The 18,449-nt window shown below is 56.6% G+C and overlaps 1 protein-coding gene across 4 annotated transcripts in view; it reads right to left on the minus strand.

Annotated features, from left to right (window-relative positions):
• The window catches only part of FOXP4 (forkhead box P4), a 56,255-nt gene that overhangs the window by 25,003 nt on the left and 12,803 nt on the right, over positions 1 to 18,449 (minus strand). For all 4 annotated transcript variants that reach the window (XM_086765529.1, XM_086765525.1, XM_086765528.1 and 1 more), the window contains exons 2-3: positions 11,378 to 11,594; positions 2,624 to 2,713 (exon numbers count right to left, since the gene is read on the minus strand). In XM_086765529.1, coding sequence (XP_086621655.1) covers positions 2,624 to 2,713; positions 11,378 to 11,578 — 291 coding nt within the window. In that variant the 5' untranslated portion in view covers positions 11,579 to 11,594. The remainder of the gene's footprint in view (positions 1 to 2,623; positions 2,714 to 11,377; positions 11,595 to 18,449) is intronic.

Genomic DNA, 18,449 nt, shown 5'->3' on the forward strand with positions numbered 1-18,449 from the left:
CCCTCCGCGCCGCTGCAGACAAAAGAAAAGCAATTTTCCCCCAGTTTGCTCCAAACTCCTCTCCCCTTCCCTCAGCGCCCTTCAGCCCCTCTCCCGTTTCAGAGGCTTTTTAACCTCGGCCAGTTGGCTCCCGCCAGAGGCTGGGAGACCCCCGGCTCCAGCGGCCGAGCTGGGGAAGGGACCCTAAAAAAGGCACCCTGTGATGGAGCGATGCCTCCAGAATTCCCCAGCACCAAAACCAGAGGGTGCTGCCTTTCCAAACACGCTCCGGCGCCTGGTGCCATGGGCTTTTCTGAATACTGGCTCCAGCATCTCCCCGTGCTGGCAGGATCCCGGGGGGATCCGCTGCTCCCGACCAGCGCCCTGCGGACCGTTTGCAGCACGAGTCCTCAAACGCGACGCTTTGTCAGCCAAGTTCCTACTAGTTTTAAAACTGCAAAGAAAGAAAACCATTTTAAAACGCTCCAGGGTGGGTTTTTTCCAGCGTTTTTTTAGACGCAGCTGTAATTCGAGCGTCAGCTTGTGAGGCTCTCCACGCACAGCTACACCTCCAGGCATCTGGGGAGAGGGTTCATACTCCAAAAAATCCCCCCCCCCCGAGATCCCTATCGAGCCCAGCAGCTCCCTGTTTGTTTTTAAGAGCACGCTGTTGCCGCCGGTCATTAATATTCCCGCTGGCTTGGTGCCCCATCGGCGTCCCGCTCCCGTCAGCAAGGTGGCAGGGAGCGGCGAACGCGCGGCACCGGCGAGCACCGGGAGCTCGCAGCGCTCCCGGGATTTGGGTGCCGGGCGCCAGGCTTCTGCTCTCTCTGCGGGCGCTGGGATGCTCCCGGGGGACCCTCCTATTTGGGACGCCCACCCCTCAAATACCCGAGCAATGTGGAAATCCAGCTCCCAGCACATCCACAGGCAACGCCCGCGGGGGTCTGAGCCGGCGCATCAAGGGCACCCCCGGTTCCCAAACGCTGCAGGGGCTGCCGCACCGGGACCCAGCCTTCCTCCTCCTCCTCCTCCAGCCGTCCTGGCCAGTCTCATCGACACCGTTCTGCCGTTAGATAAACTTCCTTTCAAAGGAGTCTGCTTAATCCCCTATCTCCCCTCGGTCAGATCCCGCTCCAGCTGCCGGCCGGGCGGCGGGGGGAGGAAGAGGCCGCTCACCGCTGAGTTATGAGCTATTTCTGACTCACGTCTACAACTTTCACAAGTCCTTTTGCAACATAAAAAAAAAAAAAAAAAAAAAAAAAGGGAGGAGGGGATGAGGGAGGCAGATCCAGTCCGCTCCAAGCAAAGCCGCCGGCCAGATGGGCAGGGAGGGGAGGCGAGAGAAAACCGGAGGGATGGGGGAATGGGATGCTAAAGCGAGCGGAGCGGGGAAGCGGCGGAGGGAGCAGCAGGGGATGGGCAGGAGAAGGAGTACGGGCAGGAGAAGTATGGGCAGCAAACGCACCCACGGAGGGGAGCGAGGCGCCGGTTACCGGAATCTGACTTCACCCCTCGCTGCCTTTGTCCTTCGCAGACATTTTCCACGCACTGACTGCATTTCCTTCCTGCGAGCACCGCTGGAAAAAGCCGCTTGTTTGTGCCGCAGAAGCCCTGACTAATTCCCGCTGCTCCTGCCCTCATTCCTGGGCTCCAAGCCCACCCCAGGACCGGCAGCGCCGCGCCGGCACCGCGTCCCAGCTCGCGGAGGCGGGAGAGGGGCCGGTGATCGCCCATCCCAGCCCTGGCGCTCGCCATCCTCCCACCGCCGCACCGGCTCAGCCTGGCATAGGCAGGACCTCCAGCTCTTGAGAGCGCTTGTGCTAATTACTTTCCTTTGTTAATTAAACCCACGTGGCTCTAATAAGGTAACCTGCTGTTCTCCGATAAATTTAATTAGCCTGAAGGGAGAACCCCTCCGCACAGCTATTTAAATTGTCACTTTCCATCGCCTGGGCTTTGCCTCTTTCTGCCTCCCCCTCTCTCCAGGTTCACAACCCTCTTCTGCCCCTTTCTTGCCCATTTTCTGCCCCTTTCCTTTGTCAGAGGAGGGCAGCAGGGCAGCAAAGTGGAGGCGTCCCCCCTGCTACGGCACCCAAGGGTGCTACATCCACCCAAATCCCCATTTTCCCGCAAGCACCACAAAACCCCATCCCAGCTGGGCCTTTGTCCCGTCCCAGCGGCTGTCCCACACCGGAGGACCTGCCCTGGCTCTGGCACCGAGGGACTGTCCCTTATCCAGCCCCGCGCCCCTCTCACAGCACCCAGCAGCCATCCTGGGGTGCCCTGACCCTGGGGAACTCCGCACCTCCCGATCCGAAACGCTGTCCCAAGGTAGGGTGGCACGTGGTGACCACCTCTCCCCGGTCCTTACCCCGCCTGGAGCCAGCCCTTCCCTCCCACCACATCAGCACACAATGGAGACCACAACCCCCCTCCCCCCAAAAAAAAAAAATTCCAATAAATTTCTGGAGGTTTCCGTGGGATTTAACCCTTTGTGGGCTCCTGGTGTGCTTTATCCATCCCGAAGATGGAGGCGACGGGTGTCTGCAACAAGTGCGCTCTCCCACAGCACCGGTTTGCGGCCGAACCCATCCCGAAAAGGGGGCGATGGGGACACGCGCACGCGGCTTCGGGGGCTCACCTGCACCGCCGGCTGCTTGCCCTCGTTGCTGCTGGGGGAGCTCAGCCCCGTGGCCTGCTGCAGCAGAAACTGGCGTGCCACCTGGAGAGCCTGCGAAAGAGAGAGACAGTGGGGTGGGCAGGAGGAAGGCTGCCATCCTCCTCCTCCTCCAGCTCCTGGCCGGACTGGTTCTCCACGGGTTTGATTCATGGAGGATGCACGAGGAGGGCAGCGCTCCCCAATCCTCCCTCCCGCCACACCAGTATGACCAGTACACATCCCACAACAGACCACCGCTCTCCTTACCCCACGGGGACCTGGGGGCAATCCCATCCTCTTCCAAAAACCCCTGCCCCATCCTCAGCAAGGCACCAGCATCTTCATGTCTCTGGCAGGTTTCCACGTGCAGAGCACCAAAAAATCCCAGTCACCACCCATATTTGGGTCAGGCCAAGCGCAGGATTACAGCCTGAATTAATAATCCACAAACACATCCGTACGGAGCTGACGGTGATGCAGGAGAAATTTAGCAACTCCCACAAGCGACCAAGACAAAACCTGCTTATCTTTATGGGTGTTTGCCCAGGAAGAGTTACGGGTTTCCTTAACTCCCTTCCCAGTGTCTTGCTGGGAAGTCGCTCAACAGGCAAAAGAGGGAGAAACCAACTTAAATTGATAAAAAAACCCCTCAAAACAATTGTGGAAACATATGCAGGCATGAGGAACCATGAGTGAGCTGTGCACAGCAGCGTTGTCAGCCTGCAGAAAGTTGGTGAAATTAAGAGAAATCCTGCGAAGAGACAAGGAGGAGAGAGGAACAAGCGCAAGCGGGCTGGTCGCAGGGGAACACGGCCGAGGGCGAGCTGAAAAACGGAGCTGAGAGCCAGGAGAGAGAATAAATCCCCAACAAAACCAACCCTGTGGTACCCGCCTGCTGCTCCCGGAGCCACTTCCTCATCCACTCTTTATTTTTGCTTTTAAAGAATTTTTTTTTTTGGTACACTCCTGAACAACCAGCCCATTGTAGCCCTGCCCGCAGGACACGTTTGCGTTAGTGCCCGGCGCGGGGTCAGAGCCCGGCTCGGCGGTGCCGCCAGCGGCGCGCGGGTCCCCCTGCTTGTCGTCACCCCAGCCGTAAATCACCGCTCCGGCTTCCAGAAAAGGGCCGCTCGTTAATTCTCCGCATTTCCAGCTATAAAGAAGAAAGCCCCCAGCCCGCCCGCCGCCTTCTCCATCCCTCCCCTGCCAAACCCGGCACGGCATCGCCCACAGCGTGGACGCACCCAAATATCCCGCTCCAGCCCACTCGCTATTTATTTCACCCCCGCGAACCAAGAAGCACCCACAGCACCCTCAAACAGTTGCTCAGCAGAGCATCCGTGAAGATTCGTTACCTGTGTTTTAATTAAAAGTCCCATGTCGTGCTCCTCTCCGAGGGGCTGCTTGGGAAGAGCGTACGGGGCAGATTTAGAGCAAAGGATGTCCGAGCGGCGTCACCGCTGTTTATTCAGCGAATAAAAGCCTTCTAACCCGCTTTTTGCACGTGGAGCGGCGTTAGAAGCTCATTGGCAAAATGAGAGGTAATTTTAAAGTTGTGGCTGTTGTTTTTCTTTACAAAAATATCATTTCCTAGGAAGCAACCCCAAACCCAACAGCTGCGCCCCAGACGCAGCACACGACCCCCTCTGCCCTGCCCGTGTTTGTCACCACGTGCGTGCCTCCAGAAAGTCAAAAGCCCAGGAGTTTCGAGTCTCTGGGATCCCAGCGTTCCCCTCCCAGCACAAATTTCTGGGGCTGCACCCAGGAGCACCCAGCGCTGCCCCGCGCCCATCGCCTCTCCCCGAGCATCCCTGACCGGCTGCTGGGGACGCTCAGCCACTGCCTGACCACCAACTTGCAAACTCACTTCATCCAAACGATTCAAAAAGAAAATCCTCCAGGACAAACGTGGTAATTCGCCGCTGGGAATCGCTGACGGAATGAACCCGTGGTCCGGGTCCCGGAACCGACGCAGCCCCGGCGCACGGCGCGTTATTTCCCTGATGCGCGTCGGTAATGCGAACACAACCACCATGCGACGGTTATGACAGCTCGAGGTCTGATATTTTAATTACTTTTTGAAATGAAAACAGTAATTCCAGTTGAAAGCCAAGGCTGGAGGAACTCAAGCGACGGCTGCTCAGCACCGGCAGCTCCAAGGCACCCACCTGAGGACGGGTGCGGGACCACCGGCCGCATCCCGCGTGTGCACAGCGGCTGCCTGAGCTTTATTTATTTTTCCACGTGTCCGTTTGACAGAGGTTTGCATGGATTCGCTTTCTCCACCCGCACCTCGTGAAACTCCGCCGGCGTTTGTACGGACAGAGGTGACCCGGTGAGGCAGCCCAACAAAAATCAGCGCAGCAGGTACGGAAAATACAGGAAAGAGGGGAAAACCAGAAGAGACGTAATGCCAGTGCCCCGGCAAAGCGCTAGGCGGGACTCCTCCCAGAATCTCTCTTTCTAAACCCAAATATCGGCCGGCCCGCGGGTGCCAGCGAGACCCCAGCGCCGGGCCGGCCCAGCCCCACCGCTGACTGCCCAGCCCGCGCCGCCTCTCAGGGGGAAATTTAATTCACTCCCCGCTGGCTCTCTCACTTTGTTGTGCTCTGAAGCACGAAATTACAAGATTTACAGGAAAAAAAGAAAAAGAAAAAATGACATGGCCTTACAATCGCACGCAGGGGCGTCCCCGCCAGCGCCCCAGAGCCGCCCCCTCCCTCCCCACCACCGCTTTCGACCGAAGCCTGAGGTCAGCTCAGCCCGTGAACGAAGGATGCTCTGCCCGGCAGCGCCCGCATCTGCCAACCTGTTGCACGGCTGCACGAGGCAAGCGGAGCCCTGAGGATGGAAATTTCGGGATGCGGAGCCCCGCGTTACCTGCCGGGGTGCTGGGGGGATAAAGCCTTTCCGTAGGGATGAAGTAAGGAGGATTGGCCGCAATCCCTCCTTAGGGCTGCGGAGATGTGAAAGGAGAAGGAATTAAAAAAAAAGAAATTCTTCCCTGTAGGAGTGGATAGGCTTTCACCTCCCAGCTCTGTGAACCGGAATAAAAATGATTTTTTTAAAAAATCGTATCCTGCTGCATGGTGTTCAAGAGTCATTAGCACGTTACCCGTAATTAGGAACGAATGGGTTGTGTCAAATTCATCATGCTCGCGGATGGCTCCCTTTGATCAGCAAATTACCCCGTAAAAAAGAAGTTTGTAATGTCTCAGACACTTACACCAAGAGCTGATGCTGTTCGGCTTCGCCCTCCCCAAGAGCAGCAGCAGCGACGTTTCAGGGCTGAGGAAGAGGATGGCAACCTGGATTTTGCCGGGAGCGGCCCAAAACTACCCTGGGCTACACGGGAGCAGACAAAACATCGGTTTGGAGCGATACCCAAAGCCCCAACCCTGCTAGAGCCATGCCTGGGGTAGGAAAGCTCATACCCTGGTGGAATTTGGGTCATTAAATTATTTTAGAAGCTGTCAGCTAAAATTATTTTATTTTTGGTCGTTTCATTATTTTTATTAAGCACTAAAACTAAACTGCAAAACTGTCGTCTTGGTGCGTTTCGTGCTATTTCTCCAACGAGGCAGCACTGCAGTTCAGTATGGAGTCCACAGAATAAATAAAATACAGTCTGCAGCTACCCTGGTTTCTGTTTTTGAAGGCAACCACGAAAACCTGAAAAGTAAGTTCTTAGCACACTGGAGAAACAGCCTCTCCCAGGCTCAGCACCCCAACCCAGACGTCACCTCGGCAGCGCCTCTGCGAGCCCCACGCTGGGCTCGAGCGAGGGTTTTTGCAGCGACGCACTGAGAGATGCTGGAGGGCGTGTGCTGGGATGGGGAGGGGGTCAATAAATAAACCACGGCTGGGATCAACCCCAGCGCACGGCGAAGGCTCTGTCAGGACCAGCTCTGGGGTTTCTCCGCCACGAAACGGGGGCTCTCGGGGCACCCAGCCCGCGGGGATGCTCGCCTCTCCCCACAGACACCGAACCCCTCCGGTTCGCTGGATCCTCCTCCGAGGCAGAAGCACCTCATCCTCCAGCGGGGAAGCGGCTCGTTATCCCGGCTCCCACCCAACGGGCCTGGGGACGATCGTTAATTTTTCCCCCAAAGGCTCAGGCTCTGGCCGGAGGGACTCAGTTGGTGACGGAGGTGTCCCAGGAGGGCGGGAGGGCCAGCTTTTGGCTGCCTTCCCCGTGGCAAACAGCCCAAAGTTCCCTTTCTCCCACGGGGAACACCAGGTCCCATCCGGTCCCAGGGACGGAGGAACCCACGGAGAGGAGACAGCGGCACCCACCTCATTTAGGGGAGCTGGCTCACACTTCAGCCCCTACGTTCATCCCTCATCCCTGCCTGGTCACCTTTTTTCTCCTCAAAATCCACTCTGAGGCCTCCTGTTGTCAAACTGGGAAGAAATAGGTCAAGAGGTTCAAAAAATTTTGGCAAGGATGGAGATGTCCACGGGTCTCTCTCTGAAAGCACAAGCCCCCACCCTCCCCCCAAAAAAATCAAATAGTGCAACGGAAAATCTTGCCGAGGGTATTTTTAAACTCCCTTATTCTACCAGGTATTTCATTTTACGAGGGTGTCCTTTTTAATTACGCCCAGCGGTGCCCGGACGCTCCAGCTGCCGAAGCCAAAAGCCGCGCGCCGGCCGCCCGCCGCGCAGGGGGGAGCGGGTTCACCCGGCCCGCGATGGGAACCGCTGCCCAAAAATAGCCGAGGGATTTTCCACCTGGATGGGATCAAAGCTTTGCACGGGGTTTTAACCTCCAATAAGTGAAAAGCCACTCTAAAAATTTCATGAAACCAAGAATTTTGCCAGGAAGGGGGCAGAAAGTGGATCTATAGAGAGTCTGTATCTTCCCTTCTCCCTCCGTTCCTTTTGGAGGGTAAAGAGGTTGGGAAGGGATGAAAAAATGTTGAAAAAAAAAAAAAATATTTTTTACACTAACCTCATAAAAATGACATCGTCACATTCCAGAATTAGAGCTATTAAAACAACACACACAGGGCTATTTTTAGAGGGATATTAACGGTAAATGATGCCATATTGAGAAGCACTTCCACCCAGCCCAGCCCCGGTCTTGCTTAACCAGAACCAAATGGTTCAAAGAGATGAAAATTAACCAAAATGACACAATTCTTCGCAGGGAAAAAAAAAAAGAAAGAAAAAAAAAGTCGTTTCTACACATGGCTCTGTGCCTCTCGGCCCCAGCTGTTCGCCCTGTCGCCGCACGCGCTAACGCTCCTGGACTTTATTCCTCCGCTCTTGACTCCTCAATCCTCGCAGGCGAGGGGTTAAACCCATTTCCACTCATGAGGAACACAAGGAACAAGCTCCCGACAATCCCCACCCCATGGTGAAAAAAAGGAAAAAAAAAAAAAAATAAATAAAAGGGGGGAAAAAAACCAAATCCTCCTGCATTTGTACTCGGTAAAACACGAAATATAAATCAAGGAGCCTAATAGAGAGATGAGTTTCACTTAAGTGCTCCGGTCTCGTTTTTATCTTAACCACCCTAATAATAGCGGATTACACAATATATTTGAGATGTGATCACATGTTTTATGGAACGGTATCTCTCCTACGGCACGGAAGTGCCTCTCCTTCCCCATCCACACCCTTCTTTAACCACCCAAAAAGTCCGATTCGCTTCTTTTCTAAAAAAGTCTGATTTTTGCTTAAAAACTTAACATGTGTCTGCAAGAAACTGCTTTTTTTTTTTCTTCTCTGCATTACAAAAAAACCCCGCTGAACGAGGCTAGAGCGGCTGAATTTTCCAGACGGCTCCTTTTCCATGGAATTGCAAGTTGGAAAGAGCTAGGCCATCGGGCTCGGGGATTTCCCCCCCGATTCCCCCAGGACACCCCCGCGCTGTCGCCTCGCTGCACCCCAAAGCCACAAGGACCCCCCAAAACCGAACCTCTCTGCGCCTCACGCCTTTAAACTTGGAGACGCAAGATTTTTCGTGGGAATTCAGGGAAATCCTGCAGCGACCCGGATCATCGCAGAGCATCCCTGCGATGCCCACCCGTGGGGCGCAGCCCCGCACCCCGATACCCGAGCTGGAGCATCCCCCATCCCTCTCCCACCGCAGGGACGCGACGCCCCCATCCCCCCCGTTTCCTGCCCAGCCGAGGATTAGGGAGGAGGCCGGCGTGGCGGGGCGGGGGGCGAAGGGTTGGCCCCCACGTTAAAAACTCATTAACGCGCCGAGGCGGCGGGGCCCTTTGGAGCCCGGTTGGAGGACGGCAGCGCGCTGGAGGTCTCGCCGCGTTCCCACAGCAACGGCGGTGGGAGACCCCGGCCGGCGGGCAGCCCTCCCATGCCCCCGGCCGACCTCTCCCCTCCGCCAACCCCGGCACAATGCGGGCGCGCGCTATTCAAGCTTTTCAGCCCAATCCTGCCATTGAAATCCAAGGATTTAACCCCAACGCCGTCCCTTGGGCTACGGGGGGAGAGGGAGGGGTGGGGGGATGCCCTTTCCACACCCCATCCCACCGGGCTCCCGCTCCAGCCTCTCGGACCACGGGATGCTGTGAAGCCGCGCGGATCGGGGCGGACAGACGGATCAGGCGACGGAAAGCCGCGCTCTGCGCCGGAGCCGAGCCGGTGCAGTGGCTGGCAGTCCCTGTCCTGGCAAAGCCAGGCTGGTGCAGCCGGACACCCGCGCCCCTCTTGCTCCAGGGACCTCCCAGAGGCCACAAACCAGCCCTGAGCACCCCACGATACACATCCCTCTCCTCAAGCTTCCACCCAGGGCACTCACCTCCGGGAAGTATCCTCAGAGAGGAGTTTTAACCTGAAATTCCCCACAAACAAGCCCCAGGGCTGGCTGGGTTCACCCTTTCGAAAGCAGAGAGACTGCGGGCGCCAAAGGAGGTCCAAAACCAGCTCCTTTCGCCAAAAAGTGCAAAACTAGCCCAAAACAGGGGCAGAGCACGCGCCCCTGGGGAGCTGCATTGCCCAAGCAAATCCCTACGGACACGGAGTTTTAGGGCACAGCCCAGGTTGGGTGGTGGAGTGGTGGGTTTCCATCCATCCAGGCTTCCTAACGCTTCTCAGGAATTTCACATGGTTAAACAAGCACAAGGATCGAGCGCTGACGTTTCGGGAGCTGCGGCGGAGCCCGGGCGGAGGAGCCGTCAGACGGGAACAGCCCAGCGGCGCGAGAGGCCGCCCGCGACAGGGGGCGAAGGCGGGCTGCTCCCGAGGACGGGGTAAAGCCCTCATAAAGCACCTAATTGTGCAAAACTCTATAGATGGGGACGTTTATTCCTGACCCCAGCTGGTGCTCAGCCTGTTCCCTGAAGCATGAAGATTGATAGTCCTCGCGATGGGTTTTTTTTTTCCCCTCCCCCCCAAGGTGCTGTCATTGCAGATGTCATCTGTTTTTGGAAGTTTACCAAACCCTCTGCCTTCATAATTCCACGTGCCGGCGAGTTTCCCAGGGTAATTAGGCCGGGAATCCGAAAGAAGAAATGCAAAGGGGTGAAATTAAACATTGGCCGTGCCTTGGGCAGGGCAGGGTTTACCGGGAGCAGCATCCCTGGGGATGAGCCAACAGCACCAGCACTCCGCATCGCCAAATCCCCTTATTCCCCGATTTTCCGGAGGAGACAACCCCGTTTTCACAACCACGCTGCCCCCGATTTGCGCCGTTTCGCCCGCGCCAGGACAAGCACCTCCTGTTCACCCCCGGCTCCGCCTGCCGCTCGGTGAAATTCGGGGCCGGCGACGGCGCGGGGAGGGGGAGCGAGCGGCAGGGGCGACTCGCGGCGGCATTACACGCATGATTACCCTTCAGATCAGGGGAACAGGGGCTTAACTGCGTGAGAAACGGCTGTTATTCAGGTAATGGATTTACAGCACTCACTACTAAAGTATCAGACACAGCAATTTTTTACAGCTTTCACGCTGGAATTTATGGCTCGGGGAGGCGATCTCCATACGAGGCAGGGATCATTGCCTTATTTAGTATCCGAGGAGGAAAATTTATGTTTTCTCCCAAGTTTGTTTTGAAAGGTAACCTGCAGGCACGCACGCACATCCCCCTCCCCACGGCCGCCCGGCCGTGCACGGGGAGACGTGTGCCACGGGCTCCCCGACGCGCACACACACGTGTGCTCGAGGACAGAGCGGCCACACACGCGTGTCGCGGTCACGTGTGTTTTTTGGCCACGCGTGTGAGGTTAATTCTTCGGCTGACGGCACCAGGAGCCCCGGAGAACGGGGCCCACCTCCAGCCACTCATCTGGGCGACCAAATACAGGCTCGGAGAAAACCTGCTCCCCATTCTACTGCCAGCACCAGGTCTTTGCTCTCTCAGCCCTCCTCCTTTTCCGGCACCGCTCCCCCCACGCCTACGGCTGACAGAGCAGGCTGACCCACCGGCACAGGCAGGACCTCCCCCCAAAACGCAGCCACCTCCGGGGCAGCAGGCGCGAGCCCGTGACCTGCACAGAAGGATGGGCTCCGTCTCCCAAGGAGATGTATCCCCAAGGACGAGCATCTTGCTTTTTGGGGCAGAATCTTGCTTTTTGGGGCAGCACCTGCACCCCAGCTTCAACAGGGATGACCAAGTCTGGTGCAACCCATCTCCTGGGCCAGCCCCAGGGATGAAGGGAGGGTAAAACCGAGCGCTTGCCCCCCAAACCCAAATCCTCGAAGGACCCAATCCTACGTTGCCTTGTGCAGGGCAGGCAGGAGAAGGAAGCGGGGCGTCCTGCCTACCTGCTGCTGCTGAAAGTGCAGGAGCTCCACGGGGCTCATCTCGCCGTTGGCCTCCCCGCTCGCGGCTCCGTCGCGCCCTCCGCCCCCTCCGCCGCCGCCTGCGCCGCCCCCGCCGCCATCGGGCTGGTTGCTGAGGCTGCTGACCCCGTTTTGGCCGGAGGGAGTGGACCGTATCGTCTCCGAGGCGGATTCAACCATCATGACTCGCTAGCAGGACCTGAGGAGGAGGAGGAGGAAGAGAGTCTTGAAATCCCCGGCCGGAATCCCCACCTCCACCTGCCCCGCGCCCCATCCTCGTCCTGCGCCGTCGCAGGGAGATGCAGGGTTGCGACGTCGAACCCCAGTCAGTTTTAGCCGCGTTTGATTTACTCCAAAAAAAATCAAACACGCAGCGGTGTGAGCTGCTGTGACCATGCTGCCGGCCTGTACAGCACCGGGGCAAAGCAAGGGCAACCGGTCGCTTCGGAAAACACCATATTTTCCACTTTCTCCCAGCCTGATACAAGACATAAAACTCCAGGAATCTGGGTATTTTTCACAGAATTCCAAAATATTTCACGTTGAAATGCTGGAGACGGCAAAGTTGGAAACTTTGGGCAAGGCCGCACAGCGGGCACGTGGAGCTCGCGCCGCGCGTTTCGCCACGAAAACCCCAACAAAGCCGACACGTTTCCACACCGCTGGAGCTTCGGCTCCAGCCGCAAAAACCACCCGGCAGAAAGTTCCGCGCCAGGCCAAGGAGGCCCGACGGCACCGTGGAGCCGGGACCCGGCACAACGAGCGCTCCAGAAAACATCCGCCGGAAAAATCCTTCTTTTCTCCCCCGACGCCTCCGCGCGCCCCCTATTCCTGCCGTACCCCTCGGAGGCCCGAGCCGGGTGCTTCGCCCTCCGACGCAGGGCGCAGGCGCTACCCACCCGCCGCGTTTTCGGCCCCACGCTGTTTAAATTAAGGCAGATGGCCTAGGGGAGGGACTCCCGAGGAGGTACAGGCTTGGTTTTGAAGCCACGAAGCCAAGAGTCTTTGCTCAGTTGGGTGTGACGAGCGGGCAGGTTGTTAGCTGTAAACCCCAGGGTCCGGTTTCCAGGAGAAACTCCTGGATCTGGAGGAAAACCAACTCCCATCCAACATCAAACCCCACAGCCACCAACCCGGGGGCCCACTTCCAGCCCCGACACATGCACACGGCGACGGGGGGACACGGGAAACCCCACCGCCGGCGAGGGGCTCCCCCTCCTTCCCGCCCAGAAAAGCAGAGGCCGCAGTTTTGTCTCATAAAATCCAGCTCCTTCCCCACCGGCGGTGCCGGCGCGGGATCAGCGTTCACCCACCGCAGCTGGCCAGCGAGTTTCAAACAGGAGGAGGATAAAGAAAGAGGGATGGGGAGAAGAAATACTGTTTCTCCCTTTCTTTTTCCCCCCTCTTTTTTCCTCCCTTGTCTTCCCTCCACCCCAAAAGACAGAAAGACAAACCGCGAACAACATAATTGCTGAAATGTGGCGTGTAATAATAGCTATTCAGAAGCTGATCATTCATATTAAACAGGGTGAAGCAAGCTTCTCATTTGCATGTTTGAGATTATATGCATTTCAAAAGTCATTTCCGCAGGGTAGATGACTGACGTTAATTCCCATGCGGAGCTGCCGGCTCCCTCCCGTTGTCCCGGCACTACCAAACCCGCGCGTGGGGCGACGCACCGGCGGCTGCGGGAGAATTCAAGGTTAACGGGATGAGCGGGCTCCGGATTTCTTGGACGTGCAGGAGTTGGGGTGCCGGGGCGAGCGCTTCCCAAGAAGGGATCGGGAAAGGACGGGATGCTCGCCTACGGATGCTGCATTAGGAGCAAAAAAGCTGGAAGAAAGACAACACCTTTCGCACTTAAAAAACTCCATTTACTCCTTCCCCTCTTCACCGATGTCAAACAAAAGCCTGCAGAAATATTAAATTATTGCTGTTCCTTTTCTCATTTTCCTTCCGAAATCCGCCGCCTGCTCCGTGTTTGGAGCAGGCGAGCGGCCCCGCGGGAAAAGCCGAGCTCTGCTCGTGTCCGGCAGTCACAAGGCATCGCCACAGCCAGCAACTCGGCAGGATTCAAAAAGAGATTTGACTTTTATACGGAAAATAAGAATATCCAGAGTTACAACAGGAAGTATTAAAAAGGGGGAAAAAAATAAAAAGGAGAAAAAAAAGAAAAGGTTTTGGAAAGGACATAAAACTTTCCTGGCTTCGGGGCACAAATTGAAGCGTAACTATTGGGAATTAGGAGGAAATCTCTTCTGGTGGAGGAGCTGTAACCGTGGGCTTGCTCTGCCGGCCCCGGCCCCTGCCAGAGGCGGGATGCTGGAGCGGACGAACCGGCGGTGCTGGGGTCCAGCCGGGTGATTCCCGCAGCCCAGGACACCAGGCCAGTCGGGTTCCCTCTCCAAGTCTAGTAAAACTCGACTTCCCGTTCACAAACCCTACTGGGATGCTGGCGTGTCTGGGTTCCCAGCACTGCAAGGGAAGTAATAAAAGAAAGGAATAATAATAATGAAAATATTTCCATTCATATAAAAGTTTTACAAAACGTTAAAGAAAAAAAAAAAAAAAATGAAGCCAGTGTCTGCAATGTTACAAAGTCGATTTAAATTAGGAATGAGTGCCTTTCCAGCCGCGGCTGATCCGGGACGGCTGAAGCCACAGCGGGAAGAGCGAAACCCGGCTGCACGAGCAGCTGCGAGCGCTGAGGCACACGTGCATCCCCGCGCGCAGACGGGAGGGCTCCGCAGCATCCCGGCTCCGGCTTTTCATCTATTTTAGTTCAAACGCACTCAATATTTCAGGGATTCTCCGTACGCTGCTATCCGGAGGGGCTAATCAGGATCAGACCTTCCCCCAGGCACAAAGGCAGGGACCCTGTCCAGGCAGTCATCGCAGAAGATACAACACCCAGAGAAAGCAGAAAGGGATGTTTTTACTTAAAAGTGGAGGGGAGGAGACCCCTCTCACGGCGCTGAGCACCAGAAGCCGCGCAGACGGGTTGTTAATTCCCATTTCAGGCTCAAAATCGCTTCCCTGAACAAGCACTCTGCCTTTTTTTTTTTTTTTTTTTTGTATTTTACTTAAACGCGCACCTTTCGCAGGACAAAGAAAAGGAAACGGAGAATCACAAATAAAAAATCCCCTTGCCTTTAGCCGCACCATATGGCAACGGGAGTATATTAATTACCGTTGCTTTTTAATTAACAATTGCTTCATCTGAGCAGTAACATTTCCTTGACATCCCCCGACTCGCCGCTAACCTGTAAAGTGCACGCGCCATGCCAAGTCATCAATTCATTTTTTATTGACATCCCCTCCCCAAACAGGCATGATACCAGGGTTTTCCAATTAACACCTCCACACTCTCTAATTAGCGCAATTAACACACTGATGGATGCCCAGAGCTTCCCTGCCAGGGAGGGCGCGCATCAGCCGGCCAGGCTGTCGGACACGGCTCCTGCCGCGTGCACGTGTGCCCAACACGCGTGTGCGGCGGTCTCGCAGGAGCACCACGCGTGTCCCGTGCCACGCAGCCCGGCATCGCCACGGGGAGGACGAACACGGGGGCGAACGAGCCGGCGGACTCGAAGCAAGGATTCACGCCGAAGGACGTGGGGGTCTTTAGGAGCAGGATGAAGCACCTACAAGAGCGATTTCTCCCCAAAAACTCCCAACAAATTTTGGAGCATCCGGACCCACCCGAAGCGACGCTGCTTCTCCACGGACATCAAAATTAAAATCGCGCTTCTCAGCCCCTGGGACACGCAGGAAGGGGTACAGCCCAGACCACGAGCTCTTCAGAAGCTGCTGCCTGAACACCTAATTTTGCCGCTTCTCCCATTTTTAAATATCCCAAATGCCGCCGGCCTCAGGGGCTCCCTGACTCCAGGCTGCCCTTCGCAGGCTGCCGGCAGGATCGGGGCCGCGGACGGACCCAGCACCACGCCAGGGGGTCCCTGTCCCTCAGCCCCCACCCCCACGCCGACGGCAGCAGGTGCCCCTCAAGCCCCAGAGAGCATCTCCAGCCCAAAACCACCATTCCAGAAGGGATGAACAAGGAGACTGGGAAAAAACGGTGGGAAAACGCTTCCCGACGCGTCTCCACGAGCTGAGCGAGACCCCGGCACCAAGCCGCGTTTGGCGAGGGACAGCGCAGGTGACCCCAAGCATCTACGAGTGGCCCGCTACCGTGATGCTCCAAGGCTTTTTCCACCCTTCCCACCACATCCTGACCCCAAAGCGCTTTTTCCAGACTCTTCCCTCCCTGCTCCAGCCTCGCCAGGACCCGGAGGGGAGCAGGGGGCTGCCCCGCAGCACGGCGAGGGCTCTCCCTCCGGCAGCCTCTTCCGGGGATACCGGCAGGCGATGGAGAGCACGGACCAAGCAAATTCCCCTCAATCTATCGGGAATCCTGCGGGATGCTCCTTCTGCACAGCTAGGAGATGAGGATTCAGGGAAGTTGGATCCCAGGCACCGGATCTGCTCCGAGCTACGGAAAGTCGAGCAGCTGGCCCATCCGGATCCGGTACCGGCGAGGCTTTCGGAAGCGGCTCGCTAATCTTAAAAGGCTTTGGCTTGAAGAGAAGCAGCAGCCGGGATTGCTCGGAGAGTGGCTTTTTCCCCTTTAATTAACACATAAACACATGGAAATGTGGAAAGGGGATTAAAATAAAAGTCTGGGGGAGCTGAAACGAATCTAGAGCATTACTGTAAATTAGAAGAGATTTAAGGAACCAGGGACCGGCTAAGCCTGGGCACCGCTTTAATGGGATCTCACCTCTGGGCACTTTCATCTCCCACTTTCATCTCGCTCCCAGTGACTTCTTTGGGAAGAACCAAACTCCGGACGCTCGCCCTCGCCGGCGGGCAGACCTTTACGCCGGCAGCTCTCCTCGCCAGCCCACCGCGACGCCGTCGCTGCCCCGGCCACTGGCAGGCAGCCGAGAGCGTTCGCCGCTGGACGGAAATCAAGCAAGAGCGACCACGGCGAGGATTTTCTCCCCGAAAAGTTGGGTGACTCCATCCGAAGAGCCTGGAAATCGCCTGGAAGCGTGAGCACCGCCATCGAGGGACGTTCCCGGGACCGCGTCAGCAGGACGTGGTTGGGTCCTTGGGTCCCGACGAGCCCGCGCGCCTTTCCGAAACGCATCTCCCTCGGAGCATCCCTGCGGAGCTCGCACCCACGTAGCAGTGAGGACACCCCAACCGGAGATCCTCCGCTCCGTGCCCACCCCAGCGAGCCGTCCCGCACGGGGACATCGATGGCCGGCACATCTCCATCTCCCATTGCCCGGCCAAGCTTCAAGGAAAACCAAATCCCTTCCGATGGGATGCGGGGATGGCCGGACCGGTGCCACGCACGTGCCGGGTGCTGGGGATGCTGCTCCATCCCGCGCTTCCCTGGCTGCGCTCTTGAAAAGATTAAAAAAAAAAAAAAAAAAAAGAAAGAAAGAAAAAAAAAAAGAGCCCCACTCCATCTCATTAAGAAAGTAAACACAAGAGCCGTCTAAGTGTCTAATTAAGCTTCTAATTAGTCCCTGCTTGTTACTAATGCAAATTAGATTACGCAGCTTAACTACAGCATGTCCACAACACCCTTGTTAATTGCGGCCTTTTGAAATTAAATTACTCCCTAATTAGCATATCAAAGCCATTGATTCGGAGCCAGGAAAGATGAGGGCAGGAGGAAGCCGAACGCCAAGTTTTGTTAATCAGGGACGTCTAATTAAATCGTGACGTGGGGCACGGGGGCTCCCACCTCGCCGCTCCAGAGCCGCATGGGTGGGCGCGGGGGGACCCCGAGCGGGGCGGCGCCCTCGGTGGGTGCCAGTTGGGTGGGTGCCGGTGGTCTGCACCCAGCCTGGTCCATCACCACCGCGCCGGAGCATCCTCGCGGGTCACGGTGCGGATCCAGCATCCGTGCTCCAGCGGACAGAAAGGCCAAGCTTTGGGAAGCATCCATGGAAACGCCGGGATCCAGCCCTGGCAGCAGGGAAGGGAGCGTAAAGCAGACCCCAGTTTCTCATCCCCCTCAAAAAAAAACTTGGCTTTCCCTCCGCCCAAGGTGTCCCAAATGGGAATTCAAAGGAAAAACATCCCAAAAGTGCAGACGCAGCCCTGCAGTCATGGCAGCACGGCCTCCCCCCATTCTCAACCCCCCCAAAATCCTTGGCACCCCACACGGGAGTGGAAGAGGTGCTGAAGTGAGGACAGGCGGGGCTGGAAGCAGGCAACGGCATCTCTCACCTGCGGGACCCCCACTCCAGCCTGGCCCAAAACTTCTCACCACCACGGGATGGGACGTCCCAAATCGGCCCTTGCCCACGGCACCGGACCGGGGGGATCCGTCCCCCACCAACCGCGGGGATCCCACGGAGAAGACACCCCCACGTACATCCCCCATCCCAGCACTCCGCGGGCGTCCGGCGCGGATCCCTTCTTCAGAAAAAACCAAACCCACCCCCCGTCAGCCCCCAGTGGGACACCCTCGGAGTTATCACCAAAGCCCCCCGCCCCAAATTCACGACAGGACACAAACAACGGGGGCACCGGGAAAGAGCCTGGGTGTAAAAGTCACCAGGCAGAGTCACTCCAAGGAGAGTAAAACGAAGCGAACGCCTATTTTTTAAGTTATTTCAATAACTTCCTGAATGACCCAGTTCTTTACATTTTATAACTTTTTCCTCTTTTTTTTTTTTTCTTGTTTAAAGAGGTGGGAAGGGAAAAAGAAGAAAAAAAAAAAAAAGGACGAAGATTGGAAAAGTTTAATAGAGGGAGAAAAAGTCTATTAAAAAAAAAAAAAAACGCAGGCAGCCCGTCTCGGGGGAAGAGTCGAAATATTAAAGAAAGGAAAATCGCTTCTCCGGCTGCCGAGACAGAGGAGGAGAAGAGAGCGGCTTTAAGAGAAGGAGCCGCGCACTTTTAATTGAAAAGAGGGAGATCCGAATGAAATATCCAATCTCCCCCGCTAAAGAAAGGAAGAAAGACGGACTCTGGCCGCTTTGCTAGGCTGAGAAATTGCGAACGCCCCAACTTTCTTTCTCTCCGCCTG

This window comes from Chlamydotis macqueenii, chromosome 23 (assembly GCF_036417535.1).
Source record: "Chlamydotis macqueenii isolate bChlMac1 chromosome 23, bChlMac1.mat, whole genome shotgun sequence".
Taxonomy (NCBI): domain Eukaryota; kingdom Metazoa; phylum Chordata; class Aves; order Otidiformes; family Otididae; genus Chlamydotis; species Chlamydotis macqueenii.